This window comes from Triticum aestivum, chromosome 5B (assembly GCF_018294505.1).
Source record: "Triticum aestivum cultivar Chinese Spring chromosome 5B, IWGSC CS RefSeq v2.1, whole genome shotgun sequence".
Taxonomy (NCBI): domain Eukaryota; kingdom Viridiplantae; phylum Streptophyta; class Magnoliopsida; order Poales; family Poaceae; genus Triticum; species Triticum aestivum.
In genome coordinates this window covers 584,152,158-584,172,738 of record NC_057807.1, presented here as the reverse complement: position 1 = coordinate 584,172,738, position 20,581 = coordinate 584,152,158, and the positions used below count along the sequence as shown (strand labels likewise).

Genomic DNA, 20,581 nt, shown 5'->3' with positions numbered 1-20,581 from the left:
GCTGCACGTACCAAGCCCTAGTAACTTCGAAATAAAAACGGACGTTATGGTAAGAACGGTACCTGCCGTCCGTAATGAAACGACAGATGTACACAAGGCTGGTGCTGTGTTTGACATGCTGTACCGCTGGAGTAGTACTCTACATGCATCTCGATAGAATAGAAAAAGGAAAGAAAAGAAAGCCCGGTGACGTATTGCTGTCATCGTAAAAGCTTCTCGGAGCACTCATTTCGGCTCCAAAAAATGCTTTTGCATCCATCTATCCATCTATCCATCCATCACGCTCCTCTCTCTCAGGGAGCAACAAGTCCAATCTTTTGCTCTCCGTTTCAGGGATAGTAATTCTCTATCAACAGATCCATGATCGCACAACCACACTCGGGCATGTAATTTATGTAGGGTGTGGGGTGGCCCGTTCCTTACTCAACCTCTGGTCCTGTCCCCTCTGCTCGGCTCAGCCGCTGCATGCCGCAAGAGCAAGTCCAGAGCGAGCGAGAGAGAGAGAGAAAGATACTCCTAGTCGGCCTGCAGTCCTAGTGTACTCCGTTGTTTGGCATGCATGCCTCCCTGCAGTGCAGCGCAGGCCTGGTTAAAATACCACTGTGAAAGGAATCTTACATCATTCGTGTCTTGTCCCCTCCCCCTTCTCTTTTCCTTCTCTCTTTCTTCTTCAGAGGAGAGTGAGAGAGAGGAGAGAGGGAGAGAGGGAGAGGGACGGATGGGGACGACGGTCTGCTGGTTGGTGTGTATAAAAGGGAAAGCCTGTGGCCTTTGGAGCCATACAATGATCAGAAACCGATAGCGAGAAGAGAAGAGGAGCAGGGCCGAGTGACTGGTAGTTGGAGCTCAGTGACACTTCAGTTCTTGAGTCACTTCTCTGACATCTAGAGTAATTGATAGGTGAGAAATGAGCTCATTTCCCTCTCTTCTTTTCCCTTACCATCCGGTGCTCATCAATCTGCAATGCTCTGTTCAATCATTTTTAGGCCTTTTCAGCCTTCTTTTTCCTTTGGGTGGTGACTTGCTTCAGAATACAGTTACTCCAGCAGAGAGCTTCTCCTGTCATGCACACTGTTGTTCTTCCCCTCCTTTATTTCCTTTCCACCCTCTGAATCTAGTGCCCGATTCTCGTTCCCACTTCGAAAGCTCCAATTGTGTGCCTGCATTGTAGTACGAGAGATCAGCTCGTATGCTCACTTTCTGCTCAAGCTCATATCTGTATGACATGATACAGTGTAGTGTAGTTGGAAATACTTGGAGCAGAGGCTTATGTTCTACCTATTTCTCCATGCAGGTCTGGGGAAGAGGAAGAAACAGAGCAAGAAAGAGATCGCCACAATGCCGATGGAGCAGGCCTTCATGCACTGCGACAAGGACACCCTCAAGATGGCCATGCTCAAGCATGAAGAGACCTTCAGGCAGCAGGTATATAAGATAAGAATTCATAAGTTTTTGCCTCGCCGTCTCATGACTGTGGCCTCATGATTTGTGTACGTTGTCGCAGGTTCACGATCTCCATCGCCTGTACAGAATTCAGAAGCTTCTGATGCGGGACCTCAAGAGGGAGATCAAGAGCCAGCAGAGCGACCTGTCCGCCTCCCCCAACGGCTCCCCGGGCGCCGAGTACGACCACCGCCGCAGGGCGAGCGCGCTCGACGCGTCCTCCTACGAGCAGCACTGGCAGTACGGCGCCACCCGCCGCGGCAGCCACGCGGCGGCGACTCCGCGCGCCGCGCAGCTGAGCCCGGAGGCGACCGACGACGAGGAGGCGGAGCTGGAGCTCACGCTCGCCGTGGGCAGCGGCGGCAAGAAGCGGTACAGCGACGGGCACTGCTCCCCCGGGGAGAGCTTCTCGTCGTCCACGACGGAGTCGGACACGCTCACGGGCGGCCAGGAGTGGCAGCAGGCGCAGGCGCAGCACCAGCTGGTCGGCACTGGCGCAGGCGCGGGCTCGCCGTACCACAAGCGGAGGCCGGCAGGGTTCGGCGCGGAGCAGGCGGTGGACGGCGGGGTGCAGCAGCCTTCTCCGCTGCTGTTCCACTGGCTCAGCCTACGGATGGCGTGAAGCTAGCCATGGAATGGAAGGAAACCGACTGGCGTAGCTAGTGGCAGTCAGTTTGACTCCCTGTTTGTTGAGCTGTAGTAGGAGTATTGCTATGTTTCTGTGCTTCCATCTTAGTCATGGATCAACCTATCCAAAAAAATAATTAACTTGTCGTGAGGGTGATGTATGCCACTTCCACAGTGGAGAGGGGCAATGTAGGCTTTTCAGATGAAGCTAAGCATGATTGGCTCTCAGTGCAAGTAGCTTAATTTTGTTTGCTTTGGGAGGTGACTTGTCTGTTATTTTAGCTTGCTTCAGTTAATCCTCTTCCCAAAAGATTGGAGGGATGCAAGGATTGTCGTATTGGACTTTATCCCCTCAAACCCTTCAATCCACTAGGATCTATACGGCAAACCGTACAAGCCTTAAGGGGCCAAGTCTTTCGGTATGAGAATCCAATTCACAAGAACTAAGACACAGAAGTTTCCGATCGAATGAGGATTTGTGGCTCTCGGTGCTATACCCCTATATGAATATAGCATTAAAAATAATATTAAAAGGTCTAAAACATTCTGTAATTTTAGGATTTTAAACGTGGGTTTCATTATATACCTGTGCTCAGTTTCGTGGGAAATGGATGCCTGTGGTAATCTCGGTAAAAAAAGTCAAAACATTCCTATGTATAGAAAAGACGACGGCCACCCATTCGCGACAAAATTGAACATGGGTATCCCAGATTTGATATCCCAGAATTTCAGAATTCTTTAAAATTTCCCCGTGTTTATTTTTAGTACTATATTCATATAGAGATGCGGAGCTCCAATGCATTTCTCGTTTCCCTTTTCCTTTCTTCGGAAAATATCTGAACTTAAGACTACAGCGGTGGCCCATAAGCCCATGGACATTCGTGGGCAACATCTTAGTTGTGCATGTAACTCTTAGGGGTCCGTTATCACCTAAGGGACACTTTTGTGGTTTGAGAGAGTGCCAAGTAATGCGTCTGCCGCTGTCACGTGTGGTGTGCTGGCTTCTCTCTCTGAATTGTAGTTTACTTATATTTTTGTACGCGTTTTCAGGATTTAGATGGGATTTTTTCGCTTTATGGTTTTTGCCTTGTTTTTCTTAGGCTTTGGAGATTTTTTTTCCTTTTATTCAAGCACGGTTGCGCTTCTTCAAAAGGAAAAAAATGTGCTTGCACGAGAAGCACAAATTTGCTTCCATGAGAGCTCAGTTGTGTTTGTCACAAAAGAAATATGTGCTTCCAAGAGTGGTTCTCGTGAAAGCATAGATTTGCTTCCGCGTGGTACACAGCCGTGCTTCTCGAAAAGAAAAAAAAATTAATGCTTTCCCAAGAAGCACAATTTGCTTCTACGCTTCTCGTGCGAGCACAAATTTGTTTTGGCTAGAAGTTGAAAAAAGTAAAAAAAAAAACGCAACGATTCTTCTGGATTCGGGTTTTTGTCTTTCCTATTCATTTTTAGTTGCTATTTTTTCGGTTATTTTTTGGTATTCTTTCTTTTTGTTTCTAGTTTTCTGGGTATTAGGTTTTTCTGTCAAAAAAATTCGTCGAAACCTATTAGTGTGGGATCTAATTTCAAAAATCTCAACGTGAGAGGTCTAACGATGAAAACGGTGCAGGACTCAGACGCACGGTTCAAGATATATAACGTTATGAATAAATGAACGTACGGAAAAATGAGAAGAAACTCTCAGGTTGCGACAAGTGACGCACAAACAATCTTCATTTGTCAGTATGTGAGAAGATGGGGACTGACCTTTGCTAGAGATAACCCTTAACTAGTGGATTCGCTTGGCCACGGGTCCTCTCTCTCCTAGTTGGCAACAAATGTGAAACCCAAATCCTAAGCGCCAAGTAACTATATATAGTACGGGCGCACACACCTCCTCAGTCGTTCCATAGTATATGGGCTGCCCGCCCATTCTTTCGGCCCACCGGTTTTGCGAACCTTCTAAAAGGTTTCCACCAGTTTATTGGCTGTTTTTTTGTTTGTTTTTTTCTTTCCCCTTTTTTTGTTATAAAAATTGAACCTTATTTTTTAAATCATAAAAAAGTTCAAAACCATGAAACTTTTTTCAAATTTGCAAAATTTAGTTAAATTATGAATTTATAAATTTGGGAATATATTTTTTCGAACACATTTCTCAATTTTAAAACTATATTTAAATTTTTGTTTTTTCCCAAATTTAGGAACTTGAAAAAAACATATTCATGAACCTTTTCCATTTTCACAACTTTTTCAAAATTTATGAACCTTTTAAAATTACGAATATTTTGAGTTCATGAGCAATTTTCTCAATTTTTTTTAACTTTTTGAGTTTATTAACTTTTTAAAATTTGCTAAATTTTTCCAATTCATGAACTTTTCTTGACTTGACGATCTTTTTAAAAAAAACATAAAAAAATATTTCACAATTCTCTTCAACAATATTAATAAAATCTTATGATTTTTTCCTACAAGATCAACTGCAAAAAAAAAACTAATGGGCGAAGTGAGCCGGCGAGCGAGCGAGCAATTTGCATGAAGTTGGGCCGCGACCCGGTTACATGCACGCGAGCACCAACTTGCTAGATGGCGCTTAAGGCGCTCGGGGGGACCTCTCCGAATGAAACCGCTATTCGCCGAACATGGACATTTCGTGAGCCCTCAAAGCATCCACAATGTTGCCAAAGCCAAATCTAACACATTAGTACGTTTTAGCATGGAAGGTGACGACGAGAAGTAGATAGGGCAAGTGCTCCTTCGGTAAGTCTGAGCTTGTCCTTGGTCTTGAGTAGGAGCCTTTATTCTTCCTTGGCTCTGTTGGCCATTGAGTTGATGGAGGTGGATAAGGGGAGTTCTCAGATCAGCCGTTGCGTGGTAGAGGATTTGGCCTTAAAAGGTAGCAACAAATAGACAATATTACTCATGGTGGCTTTGTTGGAGTCTACTGAAAGCAATGGCAAGTGCTCCTTCAGTAAGTCCGAGCTTGTCCTTGATCTTGAGTAGGAGCCTTTTTTCCTTAGTTCTGCTGGGCATGAGGTGATGGAGGTGAAGAAGGAAAGTTCTTAGATCAGTTGTTGCATAGTAGAGGGTTTAGACTTAAAAGACAACAACAGATACACAATGTCACCCATGGTGGCTTTGTTGGAGTCTAACTTAACAATGGTGAAAGCATTTTTGTCTTAACTGGAGAACGTCTGAGGCAGGGGGGATCCCCTTTCACCTCTCTCCGGCAAAGGCAACCCCCTCTCTCCCCCCCCCCCCCCCCCCCGCGCGCAAGATATTCTTCTGGTTGAAGGGCGGTCGACGGGAACTGCAACGTTCTTGTTGACAGTTGCTTCATTCATTCCTCTTGGTTTGGATGTTGCCGATAAGAAGGTACTCCGACTAAAACTTAAGTCCATATACTGCTTTCGGCATCAACTTATGTTGGCGGCTTTGATGTCCCAAGTGGTTTGTCCCCGGCAACAGTAGAGTCGCATCTGAGTTGAGGTCGTTTGGACCCAATTGGATCACTAGATCTTCTTCCAAGGTTCTTCTTGCATATTTCAGGGACTCGGTTGTAATTTTTAATTCTTATGAGTCCTTCGGATATATTGATGAAGCTTTGTGGGTCCGTCGGGCCCATCTGTTTTTTTTAGCATCAGTACAGACACAAGCGCTCATATACACGCGCATACACTCATCCCTATGAACGCACACACGCACACCCTACCCCTATGAGCACCTCCGAGAGACTGAGCTGGCATATCATCTTGAGATTTACGAAGCCACCATAGGCGCCTCGTCGTCGACGGGAACGTCTCCTCCCACTGAAAACGCATTGCCGGAAATCCTGAAATAAATCCAGAAATAATGCGAGCACCAGAATTTGAACCCTGATGGGTTGGGGATATCACTGTCCACCTAACCAACTCAAGCACAGGTTGATTCGTGGGCCCATCTGTTGTTAAAAAAAGGAAAAACATAAAATGATATGCGCCTCCACCTGGCTGCTCTTGACTCGCCAATGGTCGGCTGTCGGTGCTCCACCGCCCACGCCGGCGGCGGCTTCTTCCTGACGGTCGTTTAGAAAAATGTCATTCTCCGTGTCCAATAAAAACGAAGCCCATCAGGCTGGTCATAGTGGAGAGTAACTTAGACTAGTAACATACATATGTTACTAGTCTATGTTACTACCTTCATAGTGGGTAGTGTCATAGGTGTGGTAACATAGTTGCCTTCATTTATTACTTTGTAGACTCATTATGCATTGGAAACCGCTATGTGATGGTAACATATTATGTTACTCTATTTGCCTCTCTCCTCATTAACTACTTGCCACATCACCAAATTTGCTTATGTGGCATCTATGTTACTACCTATGTTACTCCCACTATGACCAGCCTCACAAGAAGCCGAGTTATGGACGGCCATCTAGGGCCCACAGTACTAGGTTGACTTGGATCGTTGCCTTCTTTTCTTTTCTCAAGCAACAAGTCGGCAGGTAGGTACCCAATTACCTCAAAAAAAAACAAGTCGGCAGGTTATGGTAATAACCAAGTCGGCAGGTCTGAATAACTACTACCTCCTTTTCGGTTTATAGGGCTTATCTCAAAATTTTACTTTTATCATTTTATAAGGCTCAATTTGGTTGTTTCCCATCACATGTTCAGATTTCAAAGTGCATTAAATCATTGCATGCAAGTATTAAGAGAAAATTGACCAATGCATGTATTTTATGCATGCATGCATTACAACTAATGCATTGATAAACGTATTTTTTTAGGAAAACAAGAGCATTAATTAGGTGCCTTTGCAAACTACAAAAAGTATTCTACCACTCACCATCTATCTTGATTGGTGAGATTTTTGAATTGAGCCCTATAAACCGGAAAGGAGGGAGTAATTGAATTATAAGAAATATTCAAATTGGAAAGAAAAGTGGTCGACGACGATTTAATACGTACTGTTACCAAATGGATGGAGGCCACTCTTTGGCACTACAACTTTGTTCTTGATAATGACAGCCAATCCAATGCTTAATTCAACGCTAGCTTGAAGTCCTCAATTATTGTCACTTTAATCCTTGAGAGAAGCCGGATGCTGTGGCTACAAGAAGATCCCTGTCAGGTAGGTGTTGTGTTCCTCATCCTTCGTTTCTCCTGTCCTTTCCCTTTCATGCCGACTTGTCAAGTTTCTTCTCTTGGTGATGGGTGATGCCCAATCCCTACGAATCAACTCGAGCCAAGATCTGCTATCTGAAATTGTAGTTCCCCATTTTTGCTTGATTTAATCGCCGTGCGCCATGGCCGGAGATGAAGACGAAGGCGAAATGGAGGCCTTGCGGGAGGCTCTGCGGCAGCAGAGTCTTGCCGTGGAGATGCTTAAGGCCGAGCTGGAGGAGGAGAGGCAGGCGGCGTCGTCGGGGGCCGACGAGGCGCTGGCCATGATCCTGCGGCTGCAGGGCGAGAAGGCGGCGGTGCGGATGGAGGCCGACCAGTTCCGTCGGGTGGCGGAGGAGAGGATCCTGCACGACGAGGACTCTCTGGCCTTCCTCAAGGCCGTCGTCTTCAGCCAGGAGATGGACATCACCTCCCTCAAGAACCGCCTGCTGGTCGTCTGCGGCAGCAACGGTCCCTACGCGCCGCCCCCCGGCCGGGACGGCGTCATCGACCTCCCCTGGCTAAGGAGGCTGGCCCAGAAAGACGTGTCGTCGGGGAGGAACGCCTCTCTCCCGGCGGCGCGGCTCGAGGAGCTGTGCTCGGATCTCGATGCCTCTGAGGACGTCGGGGACAGCAGGCCGGCGAGGACGTTGTCGGACATAGGGGAGGTGATCCGGAGGGAGAAGGAGTGGGTGCGGTCCAACGTGAGCCACCAGGCGTTGCCGCCGAGGCTGCACCGGTCGTCCTCCCACTGTCTCCCGCGGGCGCCGAGCTACACAGCGCAATGCGGCATGCCCAATGTCCACGACAAGTTCGAGGCGCCGGAGAGCGTCGCGTCCCATGCCCCTCCGAGATCCAGCAGGAGGTCGTCGCCGGAGATAATCTCCGAAGAAGACGACGTGATCTCGTCGTCGACGCGGCGCGGGGACTGCAACGACCCCAAGCCAGGAGACGAGCGCACAGACGGCGCCATTGCCGATCTGGGAGCCGGCATTGATGAGATCAAATCCAGCGTGCAGACCCTCGCGACCGAGCTCGGCAGAATGAGGGAAACCAGCATGTCCAGAGGCGACGCGCAGATGCAAGTGCTGGGCGAGATCTGCGCAAAGCTCGACGCCATGAGGCCCATGACGATCAGCAAGCAACAGAATGCTGTTCATGGAGGCAAGAAACACTCCAGCAGAGAAGTAGGCAGTTCTTCCAAGGGGCCGGTGGCTCTGCCACAGAGTGAGCTTCTGATGAACCATTTCATCGAGGTATGTGCCATGATCTCCTCTGCTCTCCTTGCTAGGCCCTTGGCCAAGGTTGCTGCATCCATGTCATTATTTAGGTGCTTCCTCGTTCTCGTCCTAGCAGTTTTTCTACTGTATAAGCAACGCAATCCGCTGTGGTAGACGTTAAAGCTTTTCCCTCCCAATTTATATTCCTTTACTTTCTAGACAGTTATTTTTGTAATAAAAGACACCCCTATGAGACAATGCTGAAGCAATATCCGCTTTGTGTTGGCGTTGTCCTGAAGAAACATTGCAGAGTAATTTTGCCATGGCCAATTTACTATTGACACTGAAATTTGTGACGGTGAGTCAACCGTACTTCTTTTGACTATTTGTTTTCAAAGAAATACTCGAGAATATTTTTGTCCAAATTAGAGGCGTGTTATGTATTTCTCTCTCTTGTATTCATGGTCTCTTTGATTCGCAGAAATATGATTGTAATGTCATGACCATCTCGATCTTACAGGATTTTCGTTTGTTTGGTAACATCACACACACAAAGAAGGATTCTTATAAGAGATTTAAGTGGATGCTAAAAATCCTATAAAACGCAGTGCATAGGAATTTCTATAGAATTCAATCCTATGAATCAAACGATCAATGTAGGAAAAATTTCTAAACATTGTAATCCTCTCAAATTTCTATGTGAATCATTTGAATCAAAAAGACCCTCAGTGTGAAACGTGTGCTTGTTACTACTACTCCCTCCGCAGACTAATATAAGAGCGTCTAGATCAACTAACATAAAAGCGTCCGTAAACTAATATAAGAGCGTTTAGATCAACTAATATAAAAGCGTTTAGATCACTGTGATCTAAACGCTTTTATATTAGTTGATCTAAACGCTCTTATATTAGTTTACGGAGGGAGTACCTTGAATTGCATCATATGGAGCACACAAACTCCATAAAAAGCGTTCTTTTTCTTTTATCAGTTTTTTATTTGCCCATTTCAATAAGTACTTCTTAATTATCTTAACAGGCAATGATGTACATACCGTGAGATCTGCGAAGGGCTAGATGCTTTTTTATTGGTTTTGGAGTTGATGGATTGACTGAAAGATTGTTGATTTCTTTACCATCGTCGCCTTTTCCCGGGCGAAGATGATGTGTACATGAGAGCTTATGTGATACCGTTGTGGTGTTCTGTTAGGTATAGGTGTGCTGATTTTGTTAGCGTCACAGGAGAAGGTGACGTTGATGTAATGTTACCAGATTGATACTTGTACAAAAAAGAAAAAGAAAAATCATCTCGCTGTTCTTTTGCGACTTGGGCTGATCAATACATGTTGTTTCAGAAAACATCTCTGGACATATTTTGCATCAGGAGAAGGATAATGTATTTTGCTGCTCCCTTCAATCCAGATTAATTATCCAAATTAATTGACGCAATATTTAAATGGACATTGTATAGAGGTTAGATTAATTAATTCGGATTGGAGAGAGTAGCACAACTCGGATTTTTACCTCACAGCTTCACAATTCAGATCGAAGGGAGTAGCACAATCCAGATTCTCACCTCACAAGGTAGCGTGCCGTTGGGTTGTCTGTGTATTCCGCATTTTATCATCACACCTTTTTATAGAAGGGCCCAAGGGCCCAGAGCAACTTCATTATTTAGATCAACTTCAACGCGGCGATCCATTTCGTCTGCGCGCGTTCGTTTGGGTCGGCGCGGACAGAAAAGTCGGCCCAACGTACCGACCTAAACGGACGCGTGTCCGCTTTTTATTCGCCTGCCGACCCATTCCCGGCCCATTTTGAGACGGATTTGCGTCAGCGCGGACACGAGACTGACGCGCACGCTCGCCTTCTCATCCTCGTGGCCTGCGGTGGCAGCCTTCATCATTTTTCTCCATTTTTCCTCAAACCCCTCCTGCCCGTGCGCGCTCCCGTCGCCCGCCATGGACGACGACCTCGCCCCCGTCGCCTCGTCCGGCATCACGACCGCCCCTCCAGCAAAGACAAGCCTTGCCCCCTCCCCTCCCCCCCCCCACACACAAGACCGCCGCCACGCCCAAGCCGAAGAAGAAGCTGACGCCCGAAGAGCGGGCAAGGGAGTTGGCGAAGAGAAAGGGCCGGAGGCACGCGGCGGACGCGAGGGAGGAAGCCATAGCAGCGGCCACCATTGTCGCCGCCGCGCAGCGGGAGGCCACCAACGCCCGTGTCGCGGAGGCAACGAGGGAGGCGCTAATTCTACTAGGGTTAAACCCTGGCCAGCACGACCTCGTCGATGCCGCTGTGGCCGCGGTCAACACCGGCTCATCTGCGTACCCTCGTATGGTGTTGCCCGACTCACCTGCGCATCGGCGACGCAGCCGATACCTAGCTTCCACGTCTACCCACAGGCCTTCCGACTCTCCAGGGAGTGCTCGCCCAAGGTGAGCATGGTGGCGCCTTCCACGCCCGCGCCCGTACCCGCGCCCATCGACCTCAATGCCACACCGGTGGCTGGTGGCTCGTCATTCAGAGGCGCGAGGTAACGCGCGCGACACATGCCAGCCGATGTGCTGCAGGGCGCGCGCAACCTATTCGACGGAATGCGGGCCTCCGGCGACAACGATTACATGCAAAACATCATCTTCGAGGGTGGTGCGGTGGCCGCCGGAGGGTGATCCAACAAGAGTGCAACAACTTTTGTGTCACTCTTGAGAGCACCAAGGCACGCCCCATGAGGGGTATCAGCATGCAAGACATGGTATGGTAGCAAGCGGCCCCCTTTTGTGCCATTCCATTTATGCTTGCATGTCCATTTCCATATCCATTTTGCCAATATGCTTGCATGTAATACATTTGTAGGCATTCCAAGCTTTGGAGGCATTCAAGATCCAACACAACGGCAAGTGCTTCAACCTCTCCCATTGTTGGAGGGTCATCAAAAACAAGGAGAAGTTCAAGGTGCAATATGTCACCCTCAAGTCACGTGGGGGGAAGAGGGTCATGGAGGAGGAAGATGGCGAGAAGCCACGATCGCGGGGGAAGACCAACTCCAAGAAGGAGGACAAGCGGGATGCGGCGTCGAACGTCTTTATCGCAAGCGTGGAGGGCATGATGAGCAAGAAGGACTCAAGGGAGGAGGAGCGCCGGCGATACAAAGAAGAACAAATGAACGCCTTCATGGAGATCCAAAAGAGAAGGCTTGAGATGGATGGGGAGAAGCAAGCCAAAATGCTTGAGATGGAGGCGGAGAAGCAAGCCAAGATGCCAGAGATCGAGGCCACCAACGCCAATACCAAGGCGAAAGAAGTGGCTCTCGCGAGCATGATGACCGGGATGGAGATCATGAAGGTGGATCTCAACTCCGTGTCGCCAAGGAAGAGGTCGTGATTCGAGAAGATGCAGGCCGACATGTTCAAGTTCGACAACGAGTGACCTATGGCAGCGAGCGCCATCCTTTTTTTATGCCAGCAAGTGTGCTGGCATGACCACGACCGTGATGGCGTGGTCAAACTCCCGCCCCTTTTAGTGTGCTGGCATGTGTGCCGATCGCTGTCAAGTGCGCCAGCCGAACTGTGTGGTGTTTACTGAAGCTGGCATTGTATGCCGGCACTGGCATGTGCCGGCATGAACTTGGGTGATGACATGGCATGAACTATGGCCGCGTGCCTTTTCAAAAATTTAGTGTGGACTAGAAATGGGTCGGTGCGTTGGACACACCGCCGATCCAAATCTTAAATGGGGCGAACGCCAAGCGGGCGGTCGACCCAACCGGATAAAATACGGACAAAAGCGTCTTTCCGATTAGGTCGGCGCGTTGGAGTTGCTTTTAAGCACTATTACGGCATAGCTGACCCAAATGTATGAAGTGTTTGTGTCTACTCCCTCTGTTCCTAAATGTAAGTCTTTCTAGAGATTTCACCAGATGGACTACATAAGGAGCAAAATGAATGAATTCAAACTTAAAATACATCTATATACATCCGTATGTAGTTTATAGTGAAATCTCTACAAAGATTTATATGTAGGAACGGAGGGAGTATATTATATTGTAGTGTTAGAAAACAAACTCCCGGTGCTGTCATGCCTCCGCTGAAACGGATCAAACTTGCACTCAGTCATCCACCGCTGCATCGAGCGCTCCAGAGCTCCGCCAAAAGGCGTTGGATCAGACTCTCCGTGCCACTGCCGAACGCGCCGCAGCAGCCCCATACATCACACATGGACGGCGCCACTGCCAAGGAAGGCCTGCCCGACGGCACGCACTTGCAGCTCCATCAGCGCGCTAGGAGCCAGCAAGCCACCCAAGGGACGCCGCGTCGGCCACCACAAGAGCGGCCGGATCCGGCAGCAACACGATGGCCACGCCGGGAACCTGGCACTCTGCCATCCATGCTCGTATGTACGCACATCTGGCCAAGGCCACCCCGACGTGAGGACCAGGGCATCCCGCCGGCCGCGCACGGTATGCGGCCACGACGCCGTCAGAGCATGACAAGCCGCCGCGCGACAAACGGGTCGCCAGCCACGGCCGGTGCACCATTGCTCTAAATAACACGCACATTCCCATCCCACGCCAACATCAACGTGTGCGAACTACGACATTACTGAAAGCACACTCTGAAACACAATCAAGGCAGAGAAGGCCCCCGGTCAGTCGCCATTACGCCGCCGGAAGTATTTCTGCCACCGTCTTCTCCCAGCCGCCGGCGAGCCGGAGCTCCCACCTGCAGGTTGTTACGCACCCTTTCCTCTCGTTGCCTTCGTACCTCACGCAGTACGGGCGGTGTTTCTGGCGCCGCTGCTCTCCTCCACAAGGCGCTTCCAGCTGCAGGCTATCATGCACCGTTGTTTCCGGCGCCGCCCTCCTCGACGGCACCGTGCGGGCATTCCGCAAAGCACAGGGAGAAGTCTACCAGGCATTTGCTTATGCAGTCTTCTTCCTCTTGCTTCAGTTCCCGGCGAGCAGGAGACACCCCACAGCGCTACCCTTACACTTGGCACCCATGGCTAGTTGGCTACTGCCTGCCAGCGATTTTACTTGGATGAAGATATTGAAGATAGCACAGGATGGGATGGGCATGGACAGGCGAGAAGATGCAGTATTTATGCGCGGAGCATCGATCCGACGATTGCGCTCGGCGCGCACGGCGTCCCGTGTCCCGACGAGTTGACATGAGCTCGTGTCCCGGAGTACAATTTTTTTGAATCGTTTGCGAGCCAGACCTGGATGGTGTGTCATCTGATGCATGGCCACGCTCAGTTGAAAAGAAAATAATGGCAAATCAGATGGCGCTTTTGACTTCGAGCACGGCCATGCAGGGCTTGGTATTATTTATTTATTTTTTTATTTTTTTTTGCGAAAAAGGGCTTGGTATTATTATCCGTGACAGAAATGGATTGTCTCTTGTGTTGAATGAATACGACGCGTTGCTGATCCTTATAGCATCTCCAGCCGTTCGGCCCCCCGGGGCGCTGAAAAAGAGCAGTCTGGGGACGAGCCGGCGCTAACTTGGCGCGTGGGGACGATTCTGTTCCTAGTCGTAGCCCCCAGGTCGCCGTCAGTATCGCGCGAATTCGGCGATATTACGTACAAATTTGCAAACTCGGCACGAACTCGGCGAAATTTCATTAAAATTTGTAAAGAAACATAAAACATGCAACCTACACCTACTGCTACGCCAAACTACACCTAGCCACTGCGCCACATCCACCGCCCCGCTGTCTACATGCCGAGAAGCCTGTAGAAACGCGTGTAGTCGTCGTCGTCGCGCGCCCGCTGGAGCCGCCGTCGTCCCTACTGCACCCCTGGCCAGGGTCGCCGACGCGTGGTGGGGCGCTGGACGGCCCGACCTCGTCCTCGTCGTCGCTGAGGACGATGACGCCGCGGCGTCGGGCCTGGAGCTCCGCGTATGCCCGGCGCTGGCGGCGCACCTGCTCGTGGATGTAGTCATCCTTCGCCCATTTGAGGGCGGCCTCGTCGTCGGGAGCCACCACGTCGGCGTGCTCCGGCTTCACGGGCAGCAGGCCTGGCTCGGGCTTCGGCCGGACCAGGCGGAGGGAGCGCGGGGAGGGGCGGGCACCCTCGTTGATGACGAGGGCGGTGCTGCGGGTGCGGCGCCGCCGGAGCGGCATCTCCTCCGTCTCGGGCTTGACGGGGCAGAGGGCCGGCGAGCCTGAGGAGAGCGAGCCGGAGCCCGACGACGAGGATGTCGCCGGCTCCATCCACCGCGGCGTCCGGGAGCAGCCACGGCGGCGAGAGAACGACGGCCGTGTCGGGTACTCGAGGCGCGGCGTGTTGCTGGTCTCGATGCTGTCGAGGACGGCCTCGAGGGTGCAGCTGGGGACGCCCCACTACTCGCATCGCCCCTCGGCGTTCAGTCGGCCGCGGGGGATGATGCCATTGGCGGAGGCGATCTGGTCTTCGCGGCGGTGCTCGAAGAACATCGTCCACAGCGTGTCGCCGTCGGCGGCGTACCTCGGCTCGTTCCGCTGCTCCTCCGGCATCGACGAGCGGATGCGGGCGATCTCGGCCCGTCGTGCCTCTCCTTCGGGCACCGGCGGCACCGGCACGCCACCGACGCTCAACCTTCACGCCCCCGGCACACGCATTTCCGGTGGCGCTGGATACTCGGTCTCGTAGAGGAGGCATGCCTCCGACTCTTGGAGATGGCGGCGGCCGAAGCTGTTCGCCGCCGCGCCGGGGAACCTCTCGGCCATTTTGCTTGTCGGCGCGAAGAGAGGAGAGTGCTTCTTTGTGCGGCGGATGCGAGGAGGGGATGCGAGCTGTGGCGTCCACCGGCGGGGAGGTCACCTTTTATAGCCACAGTGGGGCGGCGAGAGGCTGCATGTCGGGCGACGCGTGGCGGGAGATCTCGCTGACTCGGCGGGCCCGCAGTGAGTTCGCGCCAAAATCGCTCGCCCCGGCACTCCCACGCGCCCCTAGCGCGGCGGGTTCGGCCTAGGTCCGCCGGCCTCAATTTTGGCCCAACCCGGCGAAAAACGGACTCCTGGGGATGCGACTGGGCCGATTTTCACGCGCCGGCGCTAAAAAATCACCGGTGTAAGAACATGCGGTGCCCCCATGTTTGGTTTTGGTAATTGATGACAATCTCTATGGACTAATGGTTTTCTTGATTTATATTTGAAGGATTTGTCCATAGGTTTTTCTTGAAGTCCATGTGTTGGTTTCAAGGAGTTTATGAGTTTACCAATGTGCTATTAAGGAATTATCCAAAGATTGGTCATGTGAGTGTTGAGCTTATTGCAAGCATGTCTTGAAGAAGAAGATTGTGTGATCATTCATGTTTACCTTCAAGACATCATCCAAATGAAGAGAGTTGGAAAGATTCAAGGTTGATCAAGACTAAGTCAAGAGTGAATCAAGTTGATCAACTCACAAAGCGTAGAAGATGTACCGAGAGGGATCAAGTGATCCCATGGTATGGTAAGCATTGTCCATTGCACTTTGTGTACTAACCCATGGTCTATGTGAGAGTTCTATGTGGGGTTAGGTACGTGTCCATGGGCTTGCGTCAAGAGGAATATATCATACAACCCATGGAAAGGATGACATCAAGTGGTGATCGTCATCATGATTGCCATGTGCAAGTTCAAGTGGAGCATCACGAAGATATCAAGTGCTTGAATCTTGCCATCCTTTGTGGTGTCAATGGTCTTGTGAAGATGTGCCGAAGAGAGGCTCACCCATAGTGGACTATGGGGGAGCAATCATCTAGTCTTCATCGAGCCAACGCAATCAAGAAAGGTGGTCCAACTTGAGGGAGTCAAGATCGTCATCATCTAGCTCAAGTGGACCATGTGCAAGGCAAAGGTTTGCCCTTGATAGGTTTTCTCTTTTACCGGTCTCATGGTGGTAGTTGGGAGACCGGGTTATAGGATCGATTGCCGTACTATCAAGGGGGGCTCTCGATGAGTAACTTGGTCGTATCATTCGTAGAGAACTCAAACCATTGCATCCTTGCATCTTCTTTCTTGGTTCTTGCTTGGTTCTCTTTGTGAGTCTTAGAGCTTATGGTCATCTTGATGACAAGCTTGAGTTCATCAAAAATGGAGTTCGCATGCGTCTTCTATGATGTTTTCGGTGTTGGAGGTTTTACCGCTCTTATTCGAGTAAGGGTTCTCACCTTTTTCTTATGAGCCTTTTCTAATTTGCTTCTTATTGATATTTCTTTCAAGATTGTGGTATCCCTTGTTGCTAGCTTTCCAACAAACTTGGTTTCATCGAATTTGGAGCTCGTATGCGAAAGTTGTGGTTGTTTTGATATTGCATGTTTTACATAGAGAGGTTGTACTGCCCCATAGAGAGGTTGTACCGGTTGACAGGTACAACCGGAGTTTGGAGCGGTTGTACCGCTCCAGAATTGGTCCGGAGGTTGTACCGACCAAGTACCGCTCCACCACCGGACTAGTTTCTGTTGTGGTGCGGTTGTTGGGCGGTTGTGGGCCGGTTGTACCGCTTATTGCCTGTTACCGGTTGTACCGGTGCTGATAGAGGTTGTACCGCTCCTATGTTATTCTGCACATAACGGGCAGATTCGTGGGGACCTATTTAAGGGGGTCTTCTTCCCCAATGGTTCCCTAACTCTTGAGCTCGTTTTTGCCCCCATTGTTGACCTTCTTTGAGCTTGCTAACTCTCAATCCCTCCATGGATTCTTGCTAGTTTTTGAGGGAAAAGAGAGAGGAGATCTAGATCCACACTTCCACCAATCACTTTCTCCTCTATGTGAGGGGAACCCCTTGGATCTAGATCTTGGAGTTCTTTGTGTTCTCCTTCTTGTTCTTCGTCTCACTTTTCTCCCTAGCATTAGTTGCTTTGGTGGGATTTGAGAGAGAAGGACTTGGGCACTCTGTGTGCCCTTGCCATTGCATTTGTGCATCGGTTTGAGTTCTCCACGGTGATACGTGGAAGTTACAAGTTGAGAAGCTTATTACTCTTGGGTGCTTGGTACCCTTGAGCTTGTTCCTCTTGGGTGCTTGGGCGCCCTAGACGGTTGGTGGTGCTTGGAGCTCAATCATTGTTGTGTAAAGCTCTGGGCAAGCGTCGGGGTCTCCAATTAGGTTGTGGAGATCGCCCCGAACAATTTGACGGTACCGGTGACCGCCCTCAAGGGTTGCCAAAGTGTACGGGTTCGGTGACCGCCCCCAAGGGTCGCCATTTGTATGGGTTTGGTGACCGCCCTCAGGGTCCCTTAGTGGAATCACGGCATATTGCATTGTGCGAGGGCGTGAGGAGATTACGGTGGCCCTAGTGGCTTCTTGGGGAGCATTGTGCCTCCACACTGCTCCAAACGGAGATTAGCATCCGCAAAGGTGTGAACTTCGGGATACATCGTCGTCTCCGCGTGCCTCGGTTATCTCTTACCCGAGCCCTTTACTTATGCACTTTACTTTGTGATAGCCATATTGTTCTTTGTCATATATCTTGCTATCGCATAGTTACTTATCTTGCTTAGCATAAGTTGTTGGTGCACATAGGTGAGCCTAGTTGTTTTAGGTTTTGTGCTTGACAAATTAACCGCTAGGTTTATTCCGCATTTGTTCAAGCCTAAATCGTAATTATTTTAAAGCGCCTATTCACCCCCCTCCTAGGCGACATCCACGATCTTTCAATTAGTATCAGAGCCTCGTCTCTCTTTGTTAGGCTTAACTGCCTAGAGAGTAAAGATGTCGACTAGGGGATTAGGATTCTCTGACACTCTTAGTTTCGATGGCACAAATTTTAATGTTTGGGTAATTCGCATGCTTAATCTCTATAGGGTCATGGACCCAAATTTAGAGCGAATTGTAGATATGGGTTTTTCTCCTCCAAAGGATCCCCAAAGATTATCTTTAGAGGATGAGAAAAACTCTTATCTCAATGCTCAAGCTTCTAATGTGCTTTTCGATGCTTTGAGCAATGTAGTTATATTTGAACTCATGCCGTTCCGGGATGCTCATGAGTTGTGGACGAAGCTTCAAGATAAATATGGTGTGTCCAAGATTTGTGGGGATGATTGTTCTCCCTCCTCCTCCGGCCGTGTTGCCTTCTCAACTTCTTCTACTTAACCTACATGTGGATTGCCACAAGGTAATGCTAGGGTGAGTAGTGGCGGTCATTGTAATGATGATAGTGTGCTTATTCTTGGTGATTCTTCATCACTATCTTATTGCAATGGTACTTCTTTGGACTTTAACACTTCGAGCACCTTACATGTTTCACTTGCTCGTGTTGGTAGTCCTTGCATATCATGTAGAAATTGCTTGCTCAAATCTCATGATGATATGCTTGCTATGTCTTGTTGCCATGATAAAAATGTATCTATTTCCTCGAGTTGTTGTGCTAACAATGTAGAGGAAACTCAACACTCCATGGAACAAGATGTGGTCTTGAATGGTGCTTCAAGGGATCCTACATCATCATCTATTGCATTTTGCCTTATGGCCAAGGCCCCAAAGGTAACTCCCACTTTGAATCCCAATATATCTTGTGATGATATTGATGATGGCAAGAATGATGTGTTGGGGAACGTAGTAATTTCAAAAAAAAAATCCTACGCACACGCAAGATCATGGTGATGCATAGCAACGAGAGGGGAGAGTGTGTCCACGTACCCTCGTAGACCGAAAGCGGAAGCGTTAGAACAACGCGGTTGATGTAGTCGTACGTCTTCACGGCCCGACCGATCAAGCACCGAAACTACGGCACCTCCGAGTTCTAGCACACGTTCAGCTCGATGACGTCCCTCGAACTCCGATCCAGCCGAGTGTCGAGGGAGAGTTCCGTCAGCACGACGGCGTGGTGACGATCTTGATGTTCTACCGTCGCAGGGCTCGCCTAAGCACCGCTACAATATTATCGAGGTGGACTATGGTGGAGGGGGACACCGCACACGGCTAAGAGATCCAAGGGATCAATTGTTGTTGTGCCTAGAGGTGCCCCCTGCCCCCGTATATAAAGGAGCAAGGGGAGAGGGGCGGCCAGCCTAGGAGGGGGCGCGCCAAGGGGAATCCTACTCCCACCGGGAGTAGGACTCCCTCCTTCCTTGTTGGAGTAGGAGAAGGGGAAAGAGGGGGAGATGAAGAAGGAAAAGGGGGTTGCGCCCCTTGTCCAATTCGGACTAGAGGGGGGGGGGCGCAGGCCTCCTTCCTTTTGGCCTCTCTCCTCTATTCCCGTATGGCCCAATAAGGCCCATATACTCCCCGGCGAATTCCCGTAACTCTCTGGTACTCCGAAAAAATACCCGAATCACTCGGAACCTTTCTGAAGTCCAAATATAGTCGTCCAATATATCGATCTTTACGTCTCGACCATTTCGAGACTCCTTGTCATGTCCTCGATCTCATCCGGGACTCCGAACTCCTTCGATACATCAAAACTCATAAACTCATAATATAACTGTCATCGAAACCTTAAGCGTGCGGACCCTACGGGTTCCAGAACAATGTAGACATGACCGATACACGTCTCCGGTCAGTAATCAATAGCGGAACCTGGATGCTCATATTGGCTCCCACATATTCTACGAAGATCTTTATTGGTCAAACCGCATAACAACATACGTTGTTCCCTTTGTCATCGGTATGTTACTTGCCCGAGATTCGATCGTCGGTATCTCAATACCTAGTTCAATCTTGTTACCAGCAAGTCTCTTTACTCGTTCCATAATACATCATCCCGCAAATAACTCATTAGTTGCAATGCTTGCAAGGCTTAAGTGATGTGTATTACCGAGAGGGCCCAGAGATACCTCTCCGACAATCGGAGTGACAAATCCTAATCTCGAAATACGTCAACCCAACATGTACCTTTGGAGACACCTGTAGAGCACCTTTATAATCACCCAGTTACGTTGTGATGTTTGGTAGCACACAAAGTGTTCCTTCGGTAAACGAGAGTTGCATAATCTCATAGTCATAGGAACATGTATAAGTCATGAAGAAAGCAATAGCAACATACTAAATGATCGTGTGCTAAGCTAACGGAATGGGTCATGTCAATCACATCATTCTCATAATGATGTGATCCCGTTAATCAAATGACAACTCTTTGTCCATGGCTAGGAAACATAACCATCTTTGATTAATGAGCTAGTTAAGTAGAGGCATACTAGTGACACTCTGTTTGTCTATGTATTCACACATGTATTATGTTTCCGGTTAATACAATTCTAGCATGAA

At 49.5% G+C, this 20,581-nt stretch overlaps 2 protein-coding genes across 4 annotated transcripts; both read left to right on the top strand.

Annotated features, from left to right (window-relative positions):
* Positions 1–693: 693 nt before the first annotated feature.
* On the top strand, positions 694–2,231 carry LOC123117021 (uncharacterized). Of its 2 annotated transcripts, none has more exons than XM_044537875.1 (3): positions 694–900; positions 1,295–1,425; positions 1,505–2,231. In XM_044537875.1, the coding sequence occupies exons 2-3, from the start codon at positions 1,339–1,341 to the stop codon at positions 2,063–2,065; spliced, it is 648 nt and encodes a 215-aa protein (XP_044393810.1). In that variant the 5' UTR covers positions 694–900; positions 1,295–1,338; the 3' UTR covers positions 2,066–2,231. The 2 variants fall into 2 exon arrangements, with proteins under 2 accessions (XP_044393810.1, XP_044393811.1); XM_044537876.1 differs by lacking the exon at positions 694–900 and adding an exon at positions 917–1,187 and having other exon boundaries at positions 1,505–2,209.
* Positions 2,232–7,022: 4,791 nt separating this feature from the next.
* On the top strand, positions 7,023–9,767 carry LOC123113409 (uncharacterized). Of its 2 annotated transcripts, none has more exons than XM_044534634.1 (2): positions 7,023–7,158; positions 7,299–9,237. In XM_044534634.1, exon 2 carries the CDS (start codon positions 7,334–7,336, stop codon positions 8,582–8,584), a length of 1,251 nt encoding a protein of 416 aa, XP_044390569.1. In that variant the 5' UTR covers positions 7,023–7,158; positions 7,299–7,333; the 3' UTR covers positions 8,585–9,237. The 2 variants fall into 2 exon arrangements, with proteins under 2 accessions (XP_044390569.1, XP_044390570.1); XM_044534635.1 differs by lacking the exon at positions 7,023–7,158 and adding an exon at positions 9,446–9,767 and having other exon boundaries at positions 7,169–8,446.
* Positions 9,768–20,581: the final 10,814 nt, after the last annotated feature.

Excerpts from the sequence above, each read along its gene's own strand:
- LOC123117021 (XM_044537875.1), top strand. The coding sequence starts at position 1,339 with ATGCCGATGGAGCAGGCCTTCATGCACTGCGACAAGGACACCCTCAAG. Across the intron at positions 1,426-1,504 it reads AAGAGACCTTCAGGCAGCAG|GTTCACGATCTCCATCGCCT; the intron begins GTATATAAGATA and ends ACGTTGTCGCAG.
- LOC123113409 (XM_044534634.1), top strand. The coding sequence starts at position 7,334 with ATGGCCGGAGATGAAGACGAAGGCGAAATGGAGGCCTTGCGGGAGGCT.